At 46.9% G+C, this 22,301-nt stretch overlaps 1 protein-coding gene across 4 annotated transcripts in view; it reads left to right on the top strand.

The window, feature by feature from the left end:
- mid2 (midline 2) overlaps window positions 1-22,301 on the top strand; it is a 110,195-nt gene that overhangs the window by 57,516 nt on the left and 30,378 nt on the right. For all 4 annotated transcript variants that reach the window (XM_062560605.1, XM_037460560.2, XM_037460561.2 and 1 more), the window contains one exon: window positions 6,571-7,445. In XM_062560605.1, coding sequence (XP_062416589.1) covers window positions 6,627-7,445 — 819 coding nt within the window. In that variant the 5' untranslated portion in view covers window positions 6,571-6,626. The remainder of the gene's footprint in view (window positions 1-6,570; window positions 7,446-22,301) is intronic.

Below are 22,301 nucleotides of genomic sequence, written 5' to 3'. Positions count from 1 at the left end.
GCAGGCGGTTGGAAGAGCGAGAGTGGAGGAAGAAGAGAGGAAAAGATGAAGGGAGGAAGCAAAAAGTGAAAGGGGGGGAGGGGGGGGTGTGGCGGCCAAAAGAAAACCTGGCCTCCATTGAGACACATGGCTTCCTTCAAAGATTGCACGGAAATGTAACGCAACAAGTTTAATGTGCTCCTTGATCCCACTTACATAATCATGCGTTTGTTGTCTCTTCTTTCGGTCTCCAAAACCATAGCAGCGGCTTAACTGCAGTCTCCGGATGTCTGGAAAAACTCAGCAGTTCTGTTCCTGACATGCGTCCCATAGTTGTGGGTATATGGTTAATCCAATTTCCTAAAGGAGTTGCCCACCCCAAAAATGCAAGCGTTCGATGCTTCATATGGACTAAACTCCACTAAATCGACTCTTTGTGGTTTAAATGCTGGGCTGAGGCGATCCGAGTCAGTGCCGTGTTTTTTCTTAACAGGCTCCAATGAATGTGTTCATACAGCAGCGCTGCGTTAGGCCTGTTGATGTGTGCGCCCCTTGATTAGTACCAACATGTGTGAGGGGTCTGTGCTTTACCAGAGTCACACACACACACACACACACACACACACAGGCCAGCCATTCTGCGTGGGGAGACAGACGTGTGCTATTTTGTTACCTCATAACGTAATGAGTTAAAGCGCCAACACAGTGCTGGCCAAAAAGAGCAATGAAGCCGCCCTCTTGTTGGGGCAGCTTTTTAAGCTTTGTGTTATTTCTGTGTGTTTTTTTTTTTTCCAGGCAGCTTTTTAATAAGTTATATTCAGGCTGGAGAAGCAATGGATTATATTGGAAATGGCGTTACATGGAAATAAACTACCTGCGCACACAGCGGGACACTTCAGCCTCAAACAAAGAGGGACAAGAGTCCATTCAGCTGCAGTTGGAGCAAGGAGGCCGTCGCAAACAGGTAGAGACGAGGCCCACGTCGGACAAAACAACGCTTTGACTGCGGGGACATCTGGTCAATCATTTTACACCTGGGGCAGAAAGGGCATAAACATCCTAGGAAACAGTTTTTGCAAAGCACGGTGGTTTGCACACTTTCTTGTTCATCGAGATTATTAATTTTTCTCAGCGGCATCACAAAGTGGGAAAACAGTCTGGAGGAACTGAGTAGACTGCTTTGAATTTCTGCAAACATAATGCAGGACAAATTGGGAAATTGCATGAAGCTTAATTTGATTGAATTCATATGCGCAGTGCCGCTGCCTCAAGTGAAAATCAGGCAACATTAACTTGCCAAATGATTTGAGGATTTCGGTGATAACAGCATTTTCAGATCTCGAAGGCATGACTTGCATCGTGCTGTAATCTTGTTCCCTTTTTTTTGGTTTTACACAAAAAAACAATGCCAAAAAAATTCATCCAAAAGTTTGAGCAATCAAGTCTTGGCTTTAATATGGTTTAGATTTCGATACTGCGTTAGCAAGGCGTCCGATACTGCCTTTCATTTGTTGCCAGCTCCTTTATTCTTTTGCCTATTTGTGAAATACTCTTGGCCTAAGAACGCAGCAGATTGAGGTCAGGCTTCAAGCTGTCAGTCTGACAGCGTCTGTCTTTGCTCAGCGTAGATCCACTGGAGAATCCACCTGATGGCTCCCATCAATACTGCTGGCATTTTAGAATTGAACTAGTACTGCACTGTTACGTCCTGTCGCTAGGACGCTTTTCCCACATGAGGTTGCGACAATCCAAAGGATTTCTCCAGCTTCATCATCCCTCAGGTGTGCCATGACAACGTCTGAGGGTGCGTTTTCCAAATCCCCTCCGAAAAGGAAAGCGGCCGACCCCGTGCTGCTCTTGTTTACCGTCTCATTGCTCCCTCGAGCCTTTGAACCCCAACCGTGCGAGTTTCGCTGCACCTCTTCCTTGACGGTGGCGAGCCTCATGATTCACAGCCTCCAGTGAGACGGACAGAGCCCAGTTACACACACGGGGAAGTATTGATGGAGGCATCCGGGGTGGCTCTGGGGTGGGATTACAGCTTGTACGCACACTGTCAATCTGATAACGAAAACCCTCAATCCCTTAACAGAATAGAGGTTTGGATGGAATGGATGGTGTGTGTGTGTGTGTGTGTGTGTGTGTGTGTGTGTGTGTGTGTGTGTGTGTGTGTGTGTGTGTGTGTGTGTGTGTGTGTGTGTGTGTGTTCAGGTCAGGGATCCACATGTGAATATAGGTGCATACACAGACTTTTTTCGTTCATACTCATAATCCACATTGCTGACCCTCCCTGGAAGTGATCTTTTATTCTGGTTTCTAGTCTCTTTGAAATATGTCTCACATCTGGCTCTGGTTGCACCTCAGCATGTCCTTTTTGTATCTTTTGAAGTTAAAGGTTTCCAGCGATCGTGGAGTTCTACCCGTGTGCGTGTTCTTCGTCTTCCTGCCACACATGCAAGTTGGTTTAGTTTTTGGTTCTGAATTGTGCGTTTGGGTTCTGAATGTGAGTGCAAAAAGTTGTGTGTCCGTAGATTAGATTTAGGAGAATTGCATGCGTGGAACACGGGATATTCAAGAAATGTAAAAAAAAATACAACATAAGGTCACTTAACAATGCTTCTTTAAAGTAAAAATAAACTGCCGCAGTGGGAGAGCAATTGTGTCTTTGGTTCAGAGGTCGAGGACTGGTACTCTGTTTCAGCTGGGCTTTTCATCCCAACATCATCAAGTGTCCTTTGAGCTCCTGTTTCTTGGTTGCATAGCCTGCAATCCAGGGGGGAGCAATTTGCTTTTTACGAGTGGATTGTTTAAACAAGGATAATCATCTTTGTCCCACAAACGCCTTTTCTCTAAACACATTCATGCATCAACTAAGTAAATTCATACTAATGCGAGCGTGCACCCAGAGGACTGCTTTTAAATCAACTGCGTCTTTTATTGTGTTGATGTTGGCAGGATTACAAAATGATTCATACAGTGACATCAGGGTTTTCTATTTTGGGGCGTTCTTCAAGGTCATGTCTCATGAACTGCTGGAGGAACTCATTACTGCTGATACACTTATTAAATAAATATTTAAACTATAAAACCACCTCTTTGTGCACACACACACACACACACGTTAGATGCAAATGCAGTCCCCCAGCATTGGGCAGCAGTTTGTCAGCACCCTTCATGACCTTTAAAATGTTGCCTTCCGCGACGGCAAGGTGCTTGGTTGCCAGCGTGTTGCAGACGTGAACCTTTTTTTTATCCAGGTAAAATAGGCATCAGGTGCACGATTGTAAGCAGCGCCGTACCACAGTAAGCTCACTGGGACAAACACACTGGGATTCGGATCATTCGCAATAAAGCAGCCTGTATGTAGCATGAGACGAGCCACAATCAGTGTCCTACTTTTTACTCGAATGAATGAATTCATCAAAGGCATTGGCCGAAAAAAGGCCTTTTGTGTATGCATGTGGACTTGCACCTGTTCAAAGGCTGTCAAAAGCAAAGTATAAAGCATTAGCCGATTAGAATGCACAGTCTGTTGTGCTGCCACTAAAGACAATTATTTGTCTGACCCTGCCTCTTCAGACACACTAATGTTGAGATGTTGTTTTAATCCTATTGAAAAAAAAAGCCCTTTTGAATTGGACCTACGAATCTACATTAATCAGCACAACAATAGATCAGAGGGAGTGCCTCGCAGCTTTATGTCTTTCTCTGTGTGCGTGTGTGTGTGCGTGTTTGTGTTTGTGTGTGTATTTCCTCAAGCACCAGCATAAGCTGTTCTCCTTCCAGATGAGACACTTCACCTCGACACGAATGGCAGAGTCAGAGGAACAACGAAACAGAGAGATTCTGTACTTGTACACTTCGCGGCTGTGTGTGTGTGTGCGTGTGTTTTGTGAATGTCAGTCTGTGTGTGTGTGTGTGTGTGTGTGTGTGTGTGTGTGTATCCGTGCGAGCCTGTCAGCAGAAGAAGAGCCTTAACCATGAAGCGAGCGTTTCAGTCCCCAAGCGTCTCTGCCGGCATTGTCTCCCCCGGAGGGACACAGCTCAGGCTCAATGGGCCTGGTGATGGTGTGTTAAAGCTCTGTGTTAATTATAACACCAGGGTTCGTTAAACACACTCACATCAACATCTGCACAGGAGGCGCCGTTGGGCTCCGTCCTAGGGAATAAGGGGAGACTGATTCAGTGTACGAATCCAGAATGAGGGTCATGAACTCATCCCTATTGATGAGATGAGCTTAATAATTGAGGGTTTGTGCTCCGTTTCCGTCTCTGTCTACAGACTTGAATGTTTGGTTTCTGTAGTCTGTCCTGACAGCAGATCGACTGTGATGATATATGGTTTATTTCTGAGAGCAAGCTGGCAACGGAGGGATTTGTGTGACCTCCTTTTGTATTCTCCATCCACCACTGATGAACAGAGAGGCAGGATTTGGAGCGCAATAACAAAAGTATTGATTGACATGAATTCTGTCTTGGTGATGGTTTATTGCACTGTGATGAAATGATGTCGTTCTGGACCCCGATTCAAGAGGTCACCTCACATGGTACGGTGACCTAATGGTCTTGAATCAACGTGTGAGTCTTAATGAATGTGGGCCTTGTTTCCTGTTGATGACAGGTTCCACTGACCCTCCAGTCACAAGGAGCTGACAGAGAACTTCTTTCTCTGTAGAAAATATGCATCACACTCCCTTTTAAATGGCTGATTTGACAGACTCTTATTGTTACAATTATTAAAATATGTTGCTATGATTTAAAATATTTGGTGTTGCTGAATAAATTCCCCCCACGTGAAAAGCAAATTATCCAGCCTTGAATGCAGATTAAATGAGGAAAGGAAAGGTGCAAATACCTGGCCTTTGAGTCACAGGCAGAGGGGCCAGTGGCCGGTCTTGTACTGACCTCATCACCTCCCCCCGAATGGTTATCAACCCCTGGTTATCAAATTATATGATACGGTGGACATAAATCCCACCTATTGTTGGCGTGATGAAGCTGAACCTCATGCTTTATCACCTCTGGATCCCGGCTGTGCGATAACAACCACACAAAGCCACCGATGGGTCCCCACGTACACACACACACACACACACACACACAGCCTGGCAAACACAGCACGGCGCCTTTCCATCCGCGCAATATCTGCACGATGGATTCCAGAAGTTATTTGTTTCCTCTCCAGATAGTGAACTTTGCAAAGACGCCGCTGCACGCAGCCATCTCCTGTTCTCAGTCGAGTGGCGTTCTGAGCACTTAGCTGCTGCTCAAATCATGTTTGCTTTGAACACAGCGCGGTGTCGAGGCATGTGCTTTCTGGGGCAGCAGAAGGGAGGAGACTTTTGTTACTGCAAGTGAGTTTGAGCCTCTTTTTTTTTAGCTCCGTTTCTGTGCTCCTGTCTCTTCAGCTCATACTTTGTTGGGAGTTGCGTATTTTAATTGCAAAATGCACAAATCTTTCACTTGTTTTTCAAGTAGAGGTGCCATGTATTTTCTTGTTTCATCTTCAGTTGAGGGACTAAATCTAAATCTAGCTTTTGGACCATTGGTCAGACATCACATGCTAATGGGCTGCATCACCTTCTGAACACACCTGCTGATGAGCACCCATCGTGTCACGTGCGTAAAGACCTTAAGTCAGAGGTCACTCACCACAGTTTAAACCCTCTCCTGAAGGTCATCCTCTTGACCAGTCACAGCCAATAAAACCCATTCATCGGCGAATCCGGGATAACGGGCGCGGAGGGAGGCGAGGGCGTCCGTCACGTACAAACTGTGACTAACGAAGTTGTTCACTTTGACGCTTTGTTTCTTTTAAAAGAATTGCGAGCCCCTCGAAGCTGCTGCCCAACTGACGCATTGAGTGTGGGGGTTATTGGTGATTTCTCATGTCAGTGGTTTTAAGGCCACCCGAGGGAGACAGCATGATATGTGGGCTACAAGGTGCTGAGATCTGGAGGGCTTGGAGAAAGCGGCGCGGGGATCTGAAATCAATCTTTGTGTGTAGCTCAGGCCCGGTTTCCACAGGCCCACTTGAAATTGTTTTTGGGGCCGCGCTTTGAAGGCTTAAATGTCCCTGTGGTGGTTATTTCCGGATAAGTCGGGCTGATCTTACCATGAAAGCCGTGAAAAACAGGCAAAGTCACACATGAGCCGGAGAGAGGCAGACCTCAATGAAATGTGCTCTTTCCCTTCCGATCCTCTTCGCTGCATTGATTTGTTCTTCTTTACTGCAATTCATTCAACGTTCACCCTCACTGATCGTGATGCCATCTCTCGGCTTCTGAAACGGCCATGCAGGAGGCATCATGTGGTAAAGGCCTGAGCATGGAAGCCCAGTCCGCGGCTCTGCAAACTGTGCAGCTGATGTACAACACGTGTTCTGCTGAATTTGCGCAGTCTGATCCGTCTTTCCTGAAGGCCTGATCACATTACTGATTCAGTTCCAATCAGAAATGGGTGACACCTTCACCTTCAATAAAAAATATCCAGAGAACAAATATGGAGAAGTTGAAGTTCTTTCTCTAATTAGGGGTCGATGTAAGGTGTAATAGTCAATTCTCATACATTTGTCTCTCTTCTTTCGTGCAGGTGATCCACCAGCTTCCGCGGGTTTGGATGTCACCTCTAGATTGGTTCAACTGAAGATGGAAACACTGGAGTCTGAGCTGACCTGCCCGATCTGCCTGGAGTTGTTCGAAGACCCCCTGCTCTTGCCCTGCGCCCACAGCCTGTGTTTCAACTGCGCCCACCGCATCCTGGTGTCCCACTGCTCCACCAGCAAGCCCCTCGAGTCCATATCGGCCTTTCAGTGCCCCACTTGTCGTTACGTCATCACGCTGAATCACCGCGGCCTGGAGGGCCTTAAGCGCAATGTGACGCTGCAGAACATCATTGACCGCTTTCAAAAGGCCTCCCTTAGCGGCCCCAATTCCCCCACCGAGAGCCGCCGCCTGCAGCCGCAGCGGCCCTACACCGCCACCATTAGCGGCACGATTGGCGGCGGCGGCGGCGGTGGTGGCACGAGCGGAAGCAGCGCCCGGGGAAGCCCGGCCACTTCCAGCCACTCGCACCCGCACGCCACTCACGCCAACCACGCCAACCACACCAACGCAAACCACAGCCCGGCCGTGGTCGCCAAAATGGACCCGCGCATCAGCTGCCAGTTCTGCGAGCAGGATCCGCCGCGCGAGGCCGTCAAGACGTGCGTCACGTGCGAGGTGTCGTACTGCGACCGCTGCCTGCGCGCAACCCACCCCAACAAGAAGCCGTTCACCAGCCACCGCCTGGTGGAGCCCGTCCCGGACACGCACATCCGCGGCCTCACCTGCCTGGAGCACGAGAATGAGAAGGTCAACATGTACTGCCTGGTGGATGACCAGCTCATTTGTGCCCTCTGCAAGCTGGTGGGGCGCCACCGGGACCACCAGGTGTCCTCCCTCACCGAACGCTTTGACAAGCTCAAGGTTAGTGCTCGCTGTCCTTTTCAGTGTGCAAAGCATGCAGCGGCAACCAATTCCCATACTATCCATAATATGTTGGACCTCTGTGTCATAGGACCAAGGTAGGTCACCATCTGAAACAGGATTTGATTGAAAAAGGTTAGATGCTTTTCTGTTGAACTTGGGAGCTTATTTCCAGTTTTTCTTTTTTTTTCTTCCTTTTTTCACTTTGCGACATTGAATACGATATCTTCTTTTTGCAGTTTGCCAAACAGCAAGATCTTAATTCCATCCATACCTCGGGGACGCTCATTCTGTTTATGTTTACTATGTCCTTTCAGCACTGCCACAATTGCGCCATACACACTGACACCAGCCTTTGTATAGTACGGCAGACGGGGGAACAGAGACAATTGGGAGGCTGTTTGCTGGCGAGAAGGGCAGAGAGGAACGGGGAGGCCGTCGTACGGATAGTCGATGAGCTGGCATTCCCTGTGGCCACCGAGCTTTCAGAGGCTCTGCGTAAAGTCCAGGACTGCTGAATCAGGGTGAAAAACAAAAGAGCGAGGCACTAAGTGGAGCTAATTCCACCACCAAAGGCCTAAAGCAGCCAGTCGCAGGCTGAAACGTTTGAGCTCAAGTGCGTCTGTCTGTGGTGTATTTACATACCTCTTCGGGCTCCCTTTATCTCGAACGACAGAAGCTTGTAGTGTCACAGATTTGACACTATATTAATCTCAAAGGATTTCATTAACGTTACAAAATTGTGGGTGTGAGAAAGGCCTCGCAATGTTTCCCGGAGACATTGTTAACATGCCGTGCGCAACAAAAACACCCGTTGTGTGACTCATTGAAAATGCAATCGCACATTCTGTATTATTTATGATTGCCGCAACCAAAGCGTGTTCGCTCTCAGTGTCAGTTTTGCGTGTGCAAGATTCCATCTGCTCAGCACCCACCGGAGCGCAGAGTTTATTTCCACTGGCGTTTACACCTTCCCGTTTCTGCCAATGCTTTCTCTGCAGACTATGGGAGAGTTCACTGTAAGTAGCTAGCTGGCTCTCACCCTCCCTTCCTCTCTGGCCCGTGGTCCTTTTTTTCACCATCCTCCCCCCAGCCAAGGCTTTGAACCTTTGAAACCCCCAATCAACCCCAAACCTGGGAGGAGACCATGGAGGTCACACAGGGCCGTGTCCCTTCTGCTGCCTTCTGCCTTTTCCTTTTCTCCGTAAGGCTAGTAGTCAGAGAATTTAAATCTTGGTTGTGTTTGCAGTCATGGTTAACTCTAGGCAGTTATTGATTGGTGTTCTGTCCCGTTCAGCTCTCCCTAGAATTGCACTCAGCTGTCCTCTGTTTGACCCCCCCCCGACTCACTCCAGTTGATCTTTGACCTCCGGATGACCCGTCACACTATTTCCTGTGTGTACGCTGGCAGCTAGTCTGACACTACATTTTTGCTCACACAATAAGGGGAAGGTAAGCGTCCCTCGGGCAAAGAGATTGGATATTGCAGGGAAGAAAATGCTAACGGGTTTCGGCGCTGACAAAGAATGGGCCGCAGCTGAAACCGCAGGGAAGTGAATGAAATCTCCACGCAGCTGCTAAGCACAGCTCTTTTCTTAGAGGGAAAAGACATTTGTGCTTTTGAATTGGCAGGCTTTTTTTTTTTAAAAGACTGCAGCTTAAAGGTATTTCACTGTAGATTTATATCTGTTTTCACACAACGTAAGCCACTAAAACCAGGTAACATAGATTGTGGTATAGCGGTGAATCACACCGCTGGCTACAAAGAAGTCAAATCGTTGACGTCATTTTACATTTTCGAATGTTCGTATTGGCCGTTTAAAGCTAATTTTATTTCATGGTAATATGCTTGCTTTGATTGGTTACATTTAGCTATATTAGCCTATAATTAAAATGCAGTCAAACAGGACAAAGTAATCATTATTATGAAGGTCATCTTACGAATGGTTTACTTGGTCAATTAGTGAGATACTTACAAGCAGACTTCTAAATCAAGAGATCGGTGCAACTCCAAAATCCTCGGTACCCTCCACTTAAGATCGAGCCGCTTGTTCTCGTGCTTCTCTTTCTGGTTGTCTTCATAGTGACCAACCAGCTCTTGTGTCTGTGTTCTAAGAAGTATTTGTTTTCTCTCACTCTGAGGCTCTCGAGGGTTTGAAGTGTTTGTGGTCTCGCACTGAGCACTGAGCTGCCATGGTGGCAACGCCTGCAACAGGGCTGCTGACATTTGAAATAAGCAGCAGATAAAGACTCTGGGTTTAGCTCTCGGTAGCATCCCATGTGCACCTACTGTTGTGGAATATTTCAATAAGCTCGGTAGAAGAGAATGATTTGTCTAATAAAACCGAGTCTTGATGAATGATCAAAGTTGCAGAAAGTCCATTTATTGCTTGCAAGCAGGAGGTCAACGACACAGGCACGTATCACGGTGCTGATACGTGCTCTGAAACTCTAAACCACCTGTGAGATAACACAAATGAAAAGTTACAATTCAAGCAGGAAACGAATCAAGGCAAAGATGGGTTACTTTGTTCGAGCATTCGGGTGAAGGCCAGTTTGACTGTCCTCCTTCACAGCTGCAAAAGAATACTTTTGGGTCTCCCTTTGCTTCAACACAGACAATAATCACTCTTTTAGCACAAGATTATGTTATAACATATTTTACCATTACACTACTCAGCAATGGGGTTTGCTTCTCACACACACACACACGTGTGTGCCTCTCTCCAGACTTGACAGGTGTCACGCATTCTCGTGCCAGATGATATATACGTGTATGAGAAGAATGCAGAAATATGCAAAAACCTTTTCAAGCGATTACTGGCTTAATTCCTGTTTGGGAAAAAGGCAAGTCGTCGCGTACCGACACCGCCCTCACTCCCCCTCGCCTCTCCTCTCCTTTTGCTCTCTAACTCTCCCCCCTCTTCCTTTCCTTGAGTCCCTCCAGCCCTGCTCCTCTCCCTTTATCCTCACCGTTTTCTTCCCTCACCCCTCGTTTGCTACTCCCCCCGTCTTAAGCTCCTTAAGGAGCTGTCTAACTCTGTGCAGAGTGTGCATCATGCCCGCTCTCGCTGCTGACTCCACTCCTGTATTTACACCCCTTTGCATTTGCTAAATCCAGAGGCGAGCTTCTGCGTGCGTGCGTGCGTGCGTGGTCTCGCAGACGCACAAATCGTTGTGCGTTTAATCGCATTCCGCAACCATACAAGCTGCCTTCTACACTCCGACTGTTCACACTGAAGTGGAGTTCACCTCACCTGACCTTTATTGAAAGGCAATGATTTTGGGAGGGGTCCAGTTCTCAGGCAAAATCTTTGTTTTCTCGTTGTTTTTTTCCCCTCAATCACAATGTGTACGTCTCTCACTTTCTCCGTTTTGCATGCAGCCAGATGAGCATCATCCTTCACAGCTGCTTTCTGTCACCCTGTTTCTCTCCTCCCCTCTGTTTGGCCCCCCGGGGCGAGCTGCCTTGTTTCAGCTCCTTAGCCAACATCACTCCTCTCAACGCGCGCACTCGCCCACAAACCCACGAAGGCAGCATGGTATTGCTTGTGAGAGGGAGCCGCCTCGCAGACCTCAGAAACCTGCTTTTGTGCGTAGGAGGGTACGCGATTGCCTTCGAACATGTGTACCTGTGAGCCGTACCTACAGGTGCAGGCGTTTTAGGAAGGGCATTGTGTGCGGTAGCAGAGGCCATTACCTCTGATGGAGCGATTGGGAGCTGACTGTGAGATGCCGGGGGGTTAAATCCTTGCGCCATCCGGAGAGCCGCGTGAGATGGAGCGCACTTAGTCGCGCTGACGGTGCCGGCGAGGATGTAGTAGAAAGCTTTTAGAGCCTGTGTGCGCCACATCGGTGCCTCCGTGCGTTAACATGCCTACCATGTGGCGTGCATAAGTGTGCGTACTTCACTACTGTCAATGCATCATGCATGTGTTGTGAAAATATGTCACGCCAGCCCCTCACAAAATTAAATGGGTCATGGAAAAAAAAAAAGCTTATTAAATCAGTCCCAGGCACTGCATCACGCGTATGCACAATTTATGCAGAAAGAAAAGTGGAAAGCTTTTAAGAGCTTAGAATGGTGTGCAGAAAAAGGCACATAGCCGGCATGAATCATTTGAGTTGTGTGGTATGTTTAAATGCTACGTTCAAAACGATCCATTGTCCATTCAATGGAGCCCCGTTGGCCACTGTGACATTGTTTGCGCTGTTAGCGGCATTAGCATCGTTATTGGGGAGCCTCATTAGCTGACTCAGCCATCACTACGCAGAGAGGCGTTAAGAGGTAATACATGTGCTCCCACGTTTGTATGTAGCACCTATAATTTACTGAGTCAATGACATTTGTTTTCAGTATCTTGTTTAACGTGTTCGTCAATGAAAGCCTATGAAATGTGCGCGTTTGGTCTGTGAGCCTAAAAATAAATTCCTTTTTAGTTTGAGTCTCCCACAGAGTAAATCTTGTTTTTGGGACTTTTCACACTCGCAAGGATAAAATTCCTGGGTTTCATCTGCGTTTATTCACCACTTCTTTTTTTGGCCTTTTTACGAGGCTTAAAAACTGGAATTGCAGCACTTGAAGGCCTGTGCTGTGTGTATTCAGTGTAAAGCTGTTGGAGGCTGACAACATAGCAAAAGCTTAGCTGAACCTCTGACTATTTTGACACTCGAGAAAAAATCAACTTAGAAGCTGATGAATAGAACTTTGGGATTTGTGAGGCATCCAACATAAAACATACTATATATTTATTTATTCATTTATTATTATATTTACGATGCATTTGAGCATGTTCGATGTGTATGCTGTCTGGTCCTAAAAAGAAAAGGATTTCTTTAGTTTGCATTGGCTGTTTTCTTGAATGTACTGTTGAACGTGGTTTGTCATAACGCAGATCTTAAAGTCAGACGGCTGGCAGCTACACAACCCACGCCAGAGGATTTACACATTAATCAACAGTGTAAACTCATCTAGCCGCGCTAATGTATTTTTTTTCCCATTGTCTTAAAAGGATTCTGATCCCAACCCTTCGTATAATGCCACATTATTTGAGTATAATATCTGATGAGTAAGCGCTCCCTTGGATGAATGAACACCACCTGGCACAGATCACATTTGTATGAGGGGAAGGGAAAGGGCTCTGTTTAAAGAAACTGATGACACATGCAGTCCATGAACATCACTTAATTTAAGAAACTACATTTCAGCGTCTCCGAGGGACTAAAATCCACTTATTTCTCGTCATACTAGAGATGTTTCTGTGGAAAGTATTAATCACAGGCCATCCAGAAGCTGTTTTGGTTTGTGGTTCCCGGACAGCGGAGAAGACAATGAAGCATAACAGGAATATTTACATCGACCCTGGAACTTCACTCAGAAGTACATAGAAGTATGTGAGTGTGTGTTGTCTCAGTTTTTGCTGCCTGAGCACACACACACACATACACACACACTTCCTTTTCGCATGCTGCTGTGCGCGTGATGAGCGCTGCGTCCTGCGGTGAGGCTGCCAGGCAGGAACTGTGTGTCGCCACCGGGAAGACACACCGGGTTTGAACTAACGACACCACGGTGCGATCAACAGCACGTCCTCACTGGCCCGTGGACAACGGAGACCTCTGGTTCATCCCCCAACCTCGCCAGGGGAACACTAATGAATCATTGCCGTTATCTAAATATCCAAGGCTGATCCTCAAGCAATTTTACTGGTCTATTTATCTATCGAGCCGAAAACCTGAAATCCCAAAACGTACTTTGTGACTTTTAACTGATGTCAGAAGTGTGACTATGGGCAGAGCGGGCAACGCTCTGTCTCGCTTCAGCCCACCTGCCCAGCTGTCGGCGACTAGCCGGTTGAACGCAGTGCAGCATTTAGCCGGCTCGCGTGCAGGATATTTCCCTCAGGGCCGAGCGCCGACCAGAACAGACCTGGTATTGCCTGTGTTGCTGTGCGTCTCATGAATGCATAGATAGATAGATAGATAGATAGACTTTTGTCAACTTCATGTCATGATGTGGTCTTACACCACTGTGAAGACTGTGGCTGAGAAACGGTAGCAAGAACGGCCTCGTTTGCATTTTTCCTTCTAATCCTTTCGGACAACTCGCCGATGGTCGCTCTTGATAGTCATTCTTATTATGGAGTGCTTTGGGAGGCAGAGGCTCTTTCCACTTTAGTTCTGTCTCCGAGACAGCTAATTTCCTTCTTTTTGCCGCTTCACTTTTGCAACTACTTGCAACGTAAATCACATCATTTCCTCCTTTCCACACAGAGATAAAGGACTAGAGAAGAGCGGTAAATGACTAAAAAACGGATGTAAGCCAAACACGCACAGCTCCGTAACAGGGTGAGGAATCAGTCCTCGCTGTCTGCTTACAGTCCAACTTTGTTTTCCCCTCGTTTCACGAATTGAGTTATGTTTTTGTCTTTCATGTCATCGATGCAGCAGCAAAATAATTGCTTCAGCAACCCCAGTAACGGCTTCTCTGTGAAGGCCACTCAGTCAGGAACATGTTCAAGCTCGAGTTCAGAGGAGGAAAAGTACAATATGGGGAAAGAGATGATCACAAAGACATGTTGGCAGTTCACATGAAGTTGTTACCGTCCTTCTTTTCTCTTTGTAAACAATTCCTGTAAAGTATGTCTAAGCATTGTGTGTTTTGTTTTGGCTGGCTGAGGAGAATTCAAGTCCACCACGCGGTTCTCAAGCATCTCGCTCCGCCTCAGACACAGCTGCCTTGGACAGAAATGTTCTTCATTCCATTCCCATGAATCTCGTGCTTCCTGAAACAGGCCCATTCTTTTTCGAAGCACACACACACACATACACACACACACACACACACATACAGCTGCGTAATCACACCTAGCGGCACACAGAGTGCAAGGAGCCTGGAAGCGCTGCATTTAAGACAGACCGATCTAAAAGAAGTCACTGCCTGAAATCCATGAAACCCATTTTTGTACTTTTTTATGCTGATGCATATTGTAGTGTTACAGCAAAGGTTTTTAAATATATTCTGAATATGCATGTTTTCGGCAGTTGCATCCGTATTGCTTTCTATTCTTAGGAATTAATATGAGAAAAGAGACAGAAAAGTTCAGTTTCCAATTCCAATTACTCATCTACCCTGATTATTATGTTCCAAATGTCAGAGCTGAGCTTTTCTGAACCACAAAATTGAAGTCAATCTGTCTGGAAAATACAACTATTGTTTTCGCTGTGTTTAGATAATACCTTGAATACTCAGCCGTTCTGGCACCAGGCCCCCCTGACCTCAAGTGAACCTGCGTCTTCTGTGAGGTGACTCAAACATCGGACATTGTAGGTCCAAGACGTATGTATTTAGGTTCAAAACTTTTTGGAGCCGCCTAACAGGATATGATGGTGAATTGAGTGAACACTAGAGTCACCTGTTAGCTTCTTCCATTGATGTGACATGAATAGAGAGACCACATAACAACACTAGTGTAGAGGACACTAGTGGACGGAGCGTCCTGTCCACTAAAGCTCCACAGAGTGACCTGAGGTGATGCATACTGTTCAAACATGGACACACTGTCCATACATCATTTTAAAGAGTCATAAAATGCACACATGATACCTGTGCATAAGTCAAATTTGTATAGTGTTACTATAGAAGTATGTACTTTATTATTCATTATTGTATGTACCTACATGCAGAGAAATACACGACCCTCTCTGCATGTTATTTCACTGGCACAACAGCTATTAGGGCTTGTAAAAGCCATCACGCTAATCCTACCAGCCTTCAATCCAGCAGGCAGCTCCTTAATTTACCTCCGGAGAGGATGTTTACTACGATGGTGGTGTTAAAATACTGAAATACTAAACTTAATCTTTCTAATTCTTATGACACTGATCTGAAGGAACATCCCCAGAAGTTCCTGTTTAGCACAGTTTTGTCAGCAGCAAAGTTCATCTCCCCCGGGGGAGTCGGGGGGGAAAGTCCGCTCCAGATATCCGGAGTCCGGAGAGCCGACCGAGCGGAATCCCCGGAACGCGGGGAATGTGTCTGTGGGGAGCTCTGTTTGCATCGCGGACCCTGTCCAGACCGGTTCCCTGCATCCATAACTCTTAAGGGCTTGTGTTGTGAGATTCTGCACTTCGGCTGTCAAGGCCTTTCATTCTTTAAGCGAGCTGGAGCCGGGGTTCTCAGCATGTAAAATCCACGGCGCCGCGACGTGTGTCGCAGTCCCGAGTGGAAGACGAGGATGTCACGTTGGTGTTCGTCGCCTCGCTTCCCTCTTCTCCAGCTCACTCTCCTGTGGCTGCAGCGTCCATCAGGTGTCGTAGGAAAGCTGCCAGCTGCTGGCACGGTAACACGTTTTTATGATGGATGTTGTCGGCACTAGCGCTACACGACCCCACCTATAAATACACGCTAGTGACATGATCTACTGGCCCGCCTCCGCTCCAATTAGATAAGGAAAAGTGCGGTGGAGACGGAGTGAATCACTTCGCCCACCTTGGAGCCAGCAAACCCATCTGTTAGGGTGGACAGATCCACTTTCACACTAATAGAGTCGCACCGTCGTGTCCCTGACCACTGTGTACATTTGCTGGATGGGTCGTGTGTGCGTTTGCCTGCTGCAGCGTGTGAATGAAGGGGGAAGGGGGGGGACATCCGGTGCCGCTGACACGGCAGCAAACATAAAGCTGTCAGTTTCCTTTACAGCTCCAATTGTGCTTTTACTCTTTTTTTCACTTATGTACTGCAAGTAACTTCAGAGCTCGCGGATCTTTTTCAATCAGTCAGATGGTTGTGGTGAAAAAAAAACGTAACAATGAAACGTGTGCAAAAGCCAGGTTTTTATTTGCAGAGGCAGGGAACTAGGGGAGCATTTTTGTTGGAGATTGAGTTAAAAACACACAGCGAACCATCGTGATATAGAAAAGTCTAAATTTGTGACTGCGGTAAAAGTAACTTAACGTCCATTTCCCCAGAAATCCCGCACCGTTAATGATGCTTCATTTTGTGTTTAGATTCCCTTGAGCAGCCAGCAGCAGCTTAGGTTAAATCCACACAACACAACACACCTTTTTGTGTTTTTAAGTACGTGTGCGTGCATGAGTGTGTGTATTCCACCTCCTTGCTGGATGATTTAGTCTCGTACGCTCGTCTCGAAACCAGGCGCTCACTGCCTCTGAACCCTGTCACCTCGAAATCAGCGACCCGCATTGCTCCTAACCTTATCACACTTTTGCAGAAGCGACCCTTATTGCTGTAGTCCACGAGCTCGGATGAACTCCTCCGGAGGTTTTACGGGAAGCTGACAAGTGTAAAGCTTTTAGCTTGGAAAGTGTCATTCACACCAGATTATTGTTCCGGTTATGTGGCGGGACGTTAAAGAAGATGACATGTACACCAGCGCGAGTCTGAGGAGAGAGTCGATTCATTTGTAGCTCTTTAATAATTGAAGATGAGATAAAACGTGTCACTTCCACTTGGTCTGCTGTTTGCAGTGGTACCCGGAGTTGGTGTCTGCTCTGTATCACACGCGTGTTCACAGGTGTCAAAAGTATTCACATTCATTACTCAAGTAGAAGTATAGATACTAGGGTTTAAATATTTAAATATTAATACTTTTGTAGAAGTTGAAGGTAACAAAGTATTTGTACTTCGTTACACCTCTGCTCGTATTTTACATTTTAAACAAAATGTAATGAGTTTAAGAGATGTCAGAATAATATTTCACTACAATGTCTATTGCTTTACATTTTTCAGAATGAGGTCATTTAGCTATCATCCTTATCTCTTATGGTAGATTCTCAGTGTGTTGTTGTGGCACGCAGGGAAAACTTATCGTGCTCAATAACTAACCACGCATCGACGTGATTTCAGACGGCCTCAGCTCATCATCACCATCACATGAATTTGCAGGATTACAGGCCATATCCAGGTGATATGAGTCTCAAAAGAGGAATAAGTGAAGTTAGTAATTAAAATGCCGTGCAGGGGAGGAGGAGAGAAACACGGAGAGCGAGCCGGCTGGTCACGTTGTACATGTCGATGCCTGTCTCCTGGTGCACAGAAAGCGTGTCGAGTAGGAGAAGAAGACTACCCTGATGATGATGATGATAATAATGGTGATGACATGGAAACCCTTCCAAGAAAAACCACCGCCCGAATCAGTGGTCCGTTCTAAGCAGCCTCGTCTCAAAAAAAGCCTTTCTTTTTGGTCGGTGTGCACGAGCTGAACCAGAAAGCTGTGCGCGCACGTCATGTTCGTGCACATCAATTCTCCACCAGCGCAAACGTGGTGCCCCGCGCGTCGGAAGGGGGGGGATCCTCTCGTGTGTCACTTGGGCCACGGGGGATGTAGCGAGACGCCGTCAAGGCCTCTGAAAGCAGAGCCGTGACAAAAACCTCTTAGCCGTCATGTCAGTGTCGTTTTCACAATCGGTGCATCTCAGGGGGAAACAGCAGCATCTTTTCTCTATCCGTCACTTCCAATGGCATCCAAAAATGGCCTCCGTAGACTAGAGAGAGGGCCATTCTTTATTGTGATTTATTACACACTTGTGTGTATTTATTTATTATTAAAACAACTGAAGTGATTGAAAAAAACCTACATGAGGTAATTTTACGCTTGAGAATGTATGTTTATGTATTATTTACTCGTACAAAATCTACAAGGCCCTCCCCCCTCATCTCGGGACCAGGTTGGTGGTTTTGTCTCTCGGCAACCACCCTGTGCAGCTGCTTTGTGTGTCTCATTACGCTGGTATGTTTATGAGAGCTATAAACCCTCGACTGAAAGTGTGATGTCATTATTTTATGTCCACTCCACCGGGAACCAAATTAATAGAAATGAATAGGAGATCTTTGCTAAAAAGCTCTTGGTATTTTGTTGATCATTGTTCATTGCAGTTCCCTGTTATTGCATTTTAGAATAGTCAACCTTTTTTTTTTTCTTCTTCTTGTTTTGTTCACTTCTGCCACATTTCAGATATGATCAGGAGTACGGAGGTGCAGCCTCATGCACACAGATATGGGTATTATCTGCCCAGCTCAGGTCTGTGATGTGCTATGCTATCTGTGGCAGAAGCATGCCCAAACATCAAATCAGACCCAAACATGCTTAGCAGTTGCTTGTGAGCGTATTCATTCGACTTGTATCTGGGGATCTGGGCGCTTTTTTTCTTGGCTACAGGCTGCGCGCATCTGATGTCAGTCCCCGACTAATAGAAACACTTTCATGAGATGACTAGCTGATTTAGTTTATTAACCACACAGCTGTTCACTCTGTGTCTTTTTCCTTTTCTATCAACGTGGTACATGACCTTGTACACTACAACTAAACAATGGCAATCATCTTAGGCAGAGCTATTGATCATATTGAAGAACTACCAAGCCACTTGTACAGGTGGTATTTTCTTTTGTCAGTATAAATCATTGCAACTGAATCCAGTGTAGGCCGACTGAAATGAAACACAGACATCCTTTAAGCCCATTCAACCATATCTCTGTTTTTCTCGCTAACCCCGCTTCATGTCGGTCCAGACCGCCGGCTAATTCCGCAGTATTAACTTCCCATCTCTTAAGATTCATATACCACACTATTCTCAGCCTGTAATATGATCTGAAATTGTCTAATAAAGGCCGTTGGGAAATGGACAGAGATATGGCTTTGCTTCATTTTACATATATTACTGTGTTTTCGTTCTCTTTTTAGTCCTTTTTTTCTGGGGTTCAGCTTGCTTGGGTCAGTCTGCCCCTGACCCAAGCAAATAATTGCAAAGCTAAAAGCACCCATGGGCCCACGGGGTATGTGAGAGTCTTATAAACAAAATGCAATGCCAGCTTCTGTGTGCTGTTCCGTAGTCATGACGAATTATTTTGTTTCCCATTCAAACCTACTGAGAGGTTCCTTGATCCTAATCCACTCATGTGGCCCGAAAAGTTGAATCACTATTGGATTTGTGTTTGTTTAAGATGGCTTTCTCTCATATTAAGCCATAAGGAGAAAAAAGGAGGGGTTCATCCAGAGCTGTGTGAAGTTGACCACGGCGGCATACCCTTGTCCTTCCCTACCCTTCCCTGCTTCCTTTCTCCTGCCTCCTCTGAACTTTTAAATAAGTTCCCGCAGCGGAATTGTAAACGAGAGCAAGCATCTTCAGGCTGTCTGCTCCCATTCATCGCTGCACCCCACTGTTACCAGATCCCCTGAAGGTTCCCGCGGTCGCTCGTGGCTTTAAGGTCACTGGAGTTGTTTCAAAGTTCAAACACGTGAGTCATCCGATCCAGAGCGAACACTTTGAAAGCGAATACATCGCTGTCCACCGCAGCCTGTTCTGTTGTGTTATTTATTTTCGTGTTGTTCCGGTAGAAGGGGGAACCACGCGACAGGCTAAACTATAAATAAAGCTTTTGGAAGAGAGATCCAGCCCGTTTGAGCTGGTTTTAAGTATCCCTACTGGTCTCATTAGTTGGGCTTCAGCCAGTGGGCGGTGAGACAAGCGCGTCGCCCCCTTTGTTACACCCCGCTACAATCGCCTGGTCTCCAGCGCTCTGCCCCGTGGAGTGTTGTCCTCAGACCAAAAGGCACGTTTCCCAGAAGGCTTGTGTTACTGACACACACACGGATTCTGAAAAGCCTCTTGTTAGCAGCTGGAAAGCAAGCTGGTTCTGTCTGGAGTTTAATCTCTCCCTCTCTTTCTCCCTCTCTCTCTCTCTCTCACTCTCTCTCTTCCTTTGGTTGCTGTTTCTCTTTCTGCCTCGTTGTGCATGTTGGAGGATGCTGCGTTAATTGAAAGAAAAAGACTTTGATGTTGGGAGCTTTGCCTCAGGCCATTCTGTTCCACTCGTGTTGTGGCGGCGGCTCCATTTTCCGTTGTTACATTATGGCAGCGATGGAGCCACTGGACGATGTCATCTCATTTGGAGAGCGATGCTTTTAGACTCCCAGTGTACATTTGCCCTCTATATTAAAGCGCTTCTTTAGAGTTTAGGAGCTAGTTTTTCGGCCTGAACACTCTCACTGCCTCATTTTGAACTTGACCTCAGATAAAAGTATTTCAATGTTCCAGAGTAACAGAGAGCTTTGCCCGTCAGGGGTAACGCATTACATTGTGATTGAATTACCTTAATATGATGTCATGTTACAGTTACTACTGACGCACAAGAGATCGTCTATGAAGGGATGAGACCCAGGAGCCCCTTGACACAATGAAATCGTACGGGGGGGGGTTGTCGATCTAACCCGAGATGATGGGCACACAGCCGGGTTTGAGGGAGAGTAGACGTTCCGTAGAGAGAGGGCAGGAGAGGAAGGTAGAGAGTGACTGGAGGACAGGCAATAAGGGACAAAGAGAGCTGCGGCAGAGACCTGAAAAATGAATCTGAAAACCGGAGCTTTTCTTTGCCAAGTTGTCCCTCTCGGCCCGTTCGCTCGTGCCTATTTCCGCCCCGTCGACCGGCCCTCCATCTCTGTGGCGCTGCCTCTGCTGCCCCTCCTGACGGGCCGCGTCCGAGGCTGGATGAACGAGTCATATCACATCTGCTAAGAGCCCCGCCCGCACCCGGCAGGCCCCGTCGTGAGGCTCAAGCTAATGAAATGCAATTAGTCGCTCATTTCTACCTTCCATTAACGTCCCCCCTCCCTCCATGCATGGGTTCCTCTGCTCCCCCTTCTCCCACCCCGCCGTCCCTCCTTCTTCTCTTTTAATCTCTCGCGGTCTGCTTAAGTGTGTGCCTTTATTGTATTTATGGCCTTGTGTGCCTGCTTTGTCTGCCAAGTTAGGCTGAACGCTCTCTGAATGTTTAAAAGTCAGCCCTTAGATGTGAGTCGAAGGCTCATCGCTGGATGGTCAACCTTTACATTGTTGTAAAGTTTACTAAGTGGAGGTTAAAAAAGTTCTAGTTCAAAATAGTTTCCTTGGGGATACAGATATTTGTAAGTGAGCGATTTACACATTACAGTCGAGTTATGCCATGAAGTTACAAATGTGCAACGTCATTCAGTGGTTCAAAGGAAACACAACACAGCTGCTCTAATAAGGATTTTGACGGAATAATGATTGTCACCCTCCGTTCAACGCGTCCACCCTCTTCCACCCTGTATTCCTTCCGCTCTGAGTTGCTCTCCGCTCCCTCTCTCCATCTCTGAGTGCTTCTAGTTGTCTTTGATGTCTGTTGTCTGTTTTAATGAGTTTGTTATTGACATTTGCTTCTGCCTCCCCTCCCTCTCTCTCTCTCTCTCTCTCTCTCTCTCTCTGCTACTCATCTGTTCTTCTGGGCTGGAACCACAGGAGTGCCAAGCCAAAACTCATCCACACACACACACACACACACACACGCACACAACAGGCGTTTTGTGGTCACTTCTGGAACTGATAGACGCAAACCAAGTTTAGTGCCTTTATTCCTCTGCGTATGAGAGTATTAGCAGATGTCAGAGACATACGCATCATGTGTATTTCAAATTTCTAAATACAGATACACCTACTGAGTCACGCACATGAAGACGGACTGAAACTCACACACACACACAAGCCTACACTCCCACGCAGGCGCGTATGTACGTGGAGGACGGAGGCGTTTGCTTCACTGCCGTCTCACGGGAGGCAGCTGTGTTGTGATGTATTAATCATCTTTGTCTCCAGCTTGCTAATTAATGACCCATCTGTCCCCCCCCCCCCCACCCCCTCACTGATGTTCCACTTCAAACTCCCTCATACGCAAAACACACTCACTCAGGGCTGCGACGCAGCGAACGCACGCCGTCTCCAGACGCCGCGAGCCGCGTTCACGTAGAGGAGCATCAGGAGGAGGCCTCGTGGCAGCTTTATCAAGGAGAAGTTCTCCTCTACGCTGGCGCACAGCGCGGC

The sequence above is a fragment of the Pungitius pungitius genome, chromosome 2 (genome assembly GCF_949316345.1).
Source record: "Pungitius pungitius chromosome 2, fPunPun2.1, whole genome shotgun sequence".
In the NCBI taxonomy this organism is placed as follows: domain Eukaryota; kingdom Metazoa; phylum Chordata; class Actinopteri; order Perciformes; family Gasterosteidae; genus Pungitius; species Pungitius pungitius.
Note: the sequence above shows the minus strand (reverse complement) of the source record. Positions and strands in the feature narration are given on the sequence as shown.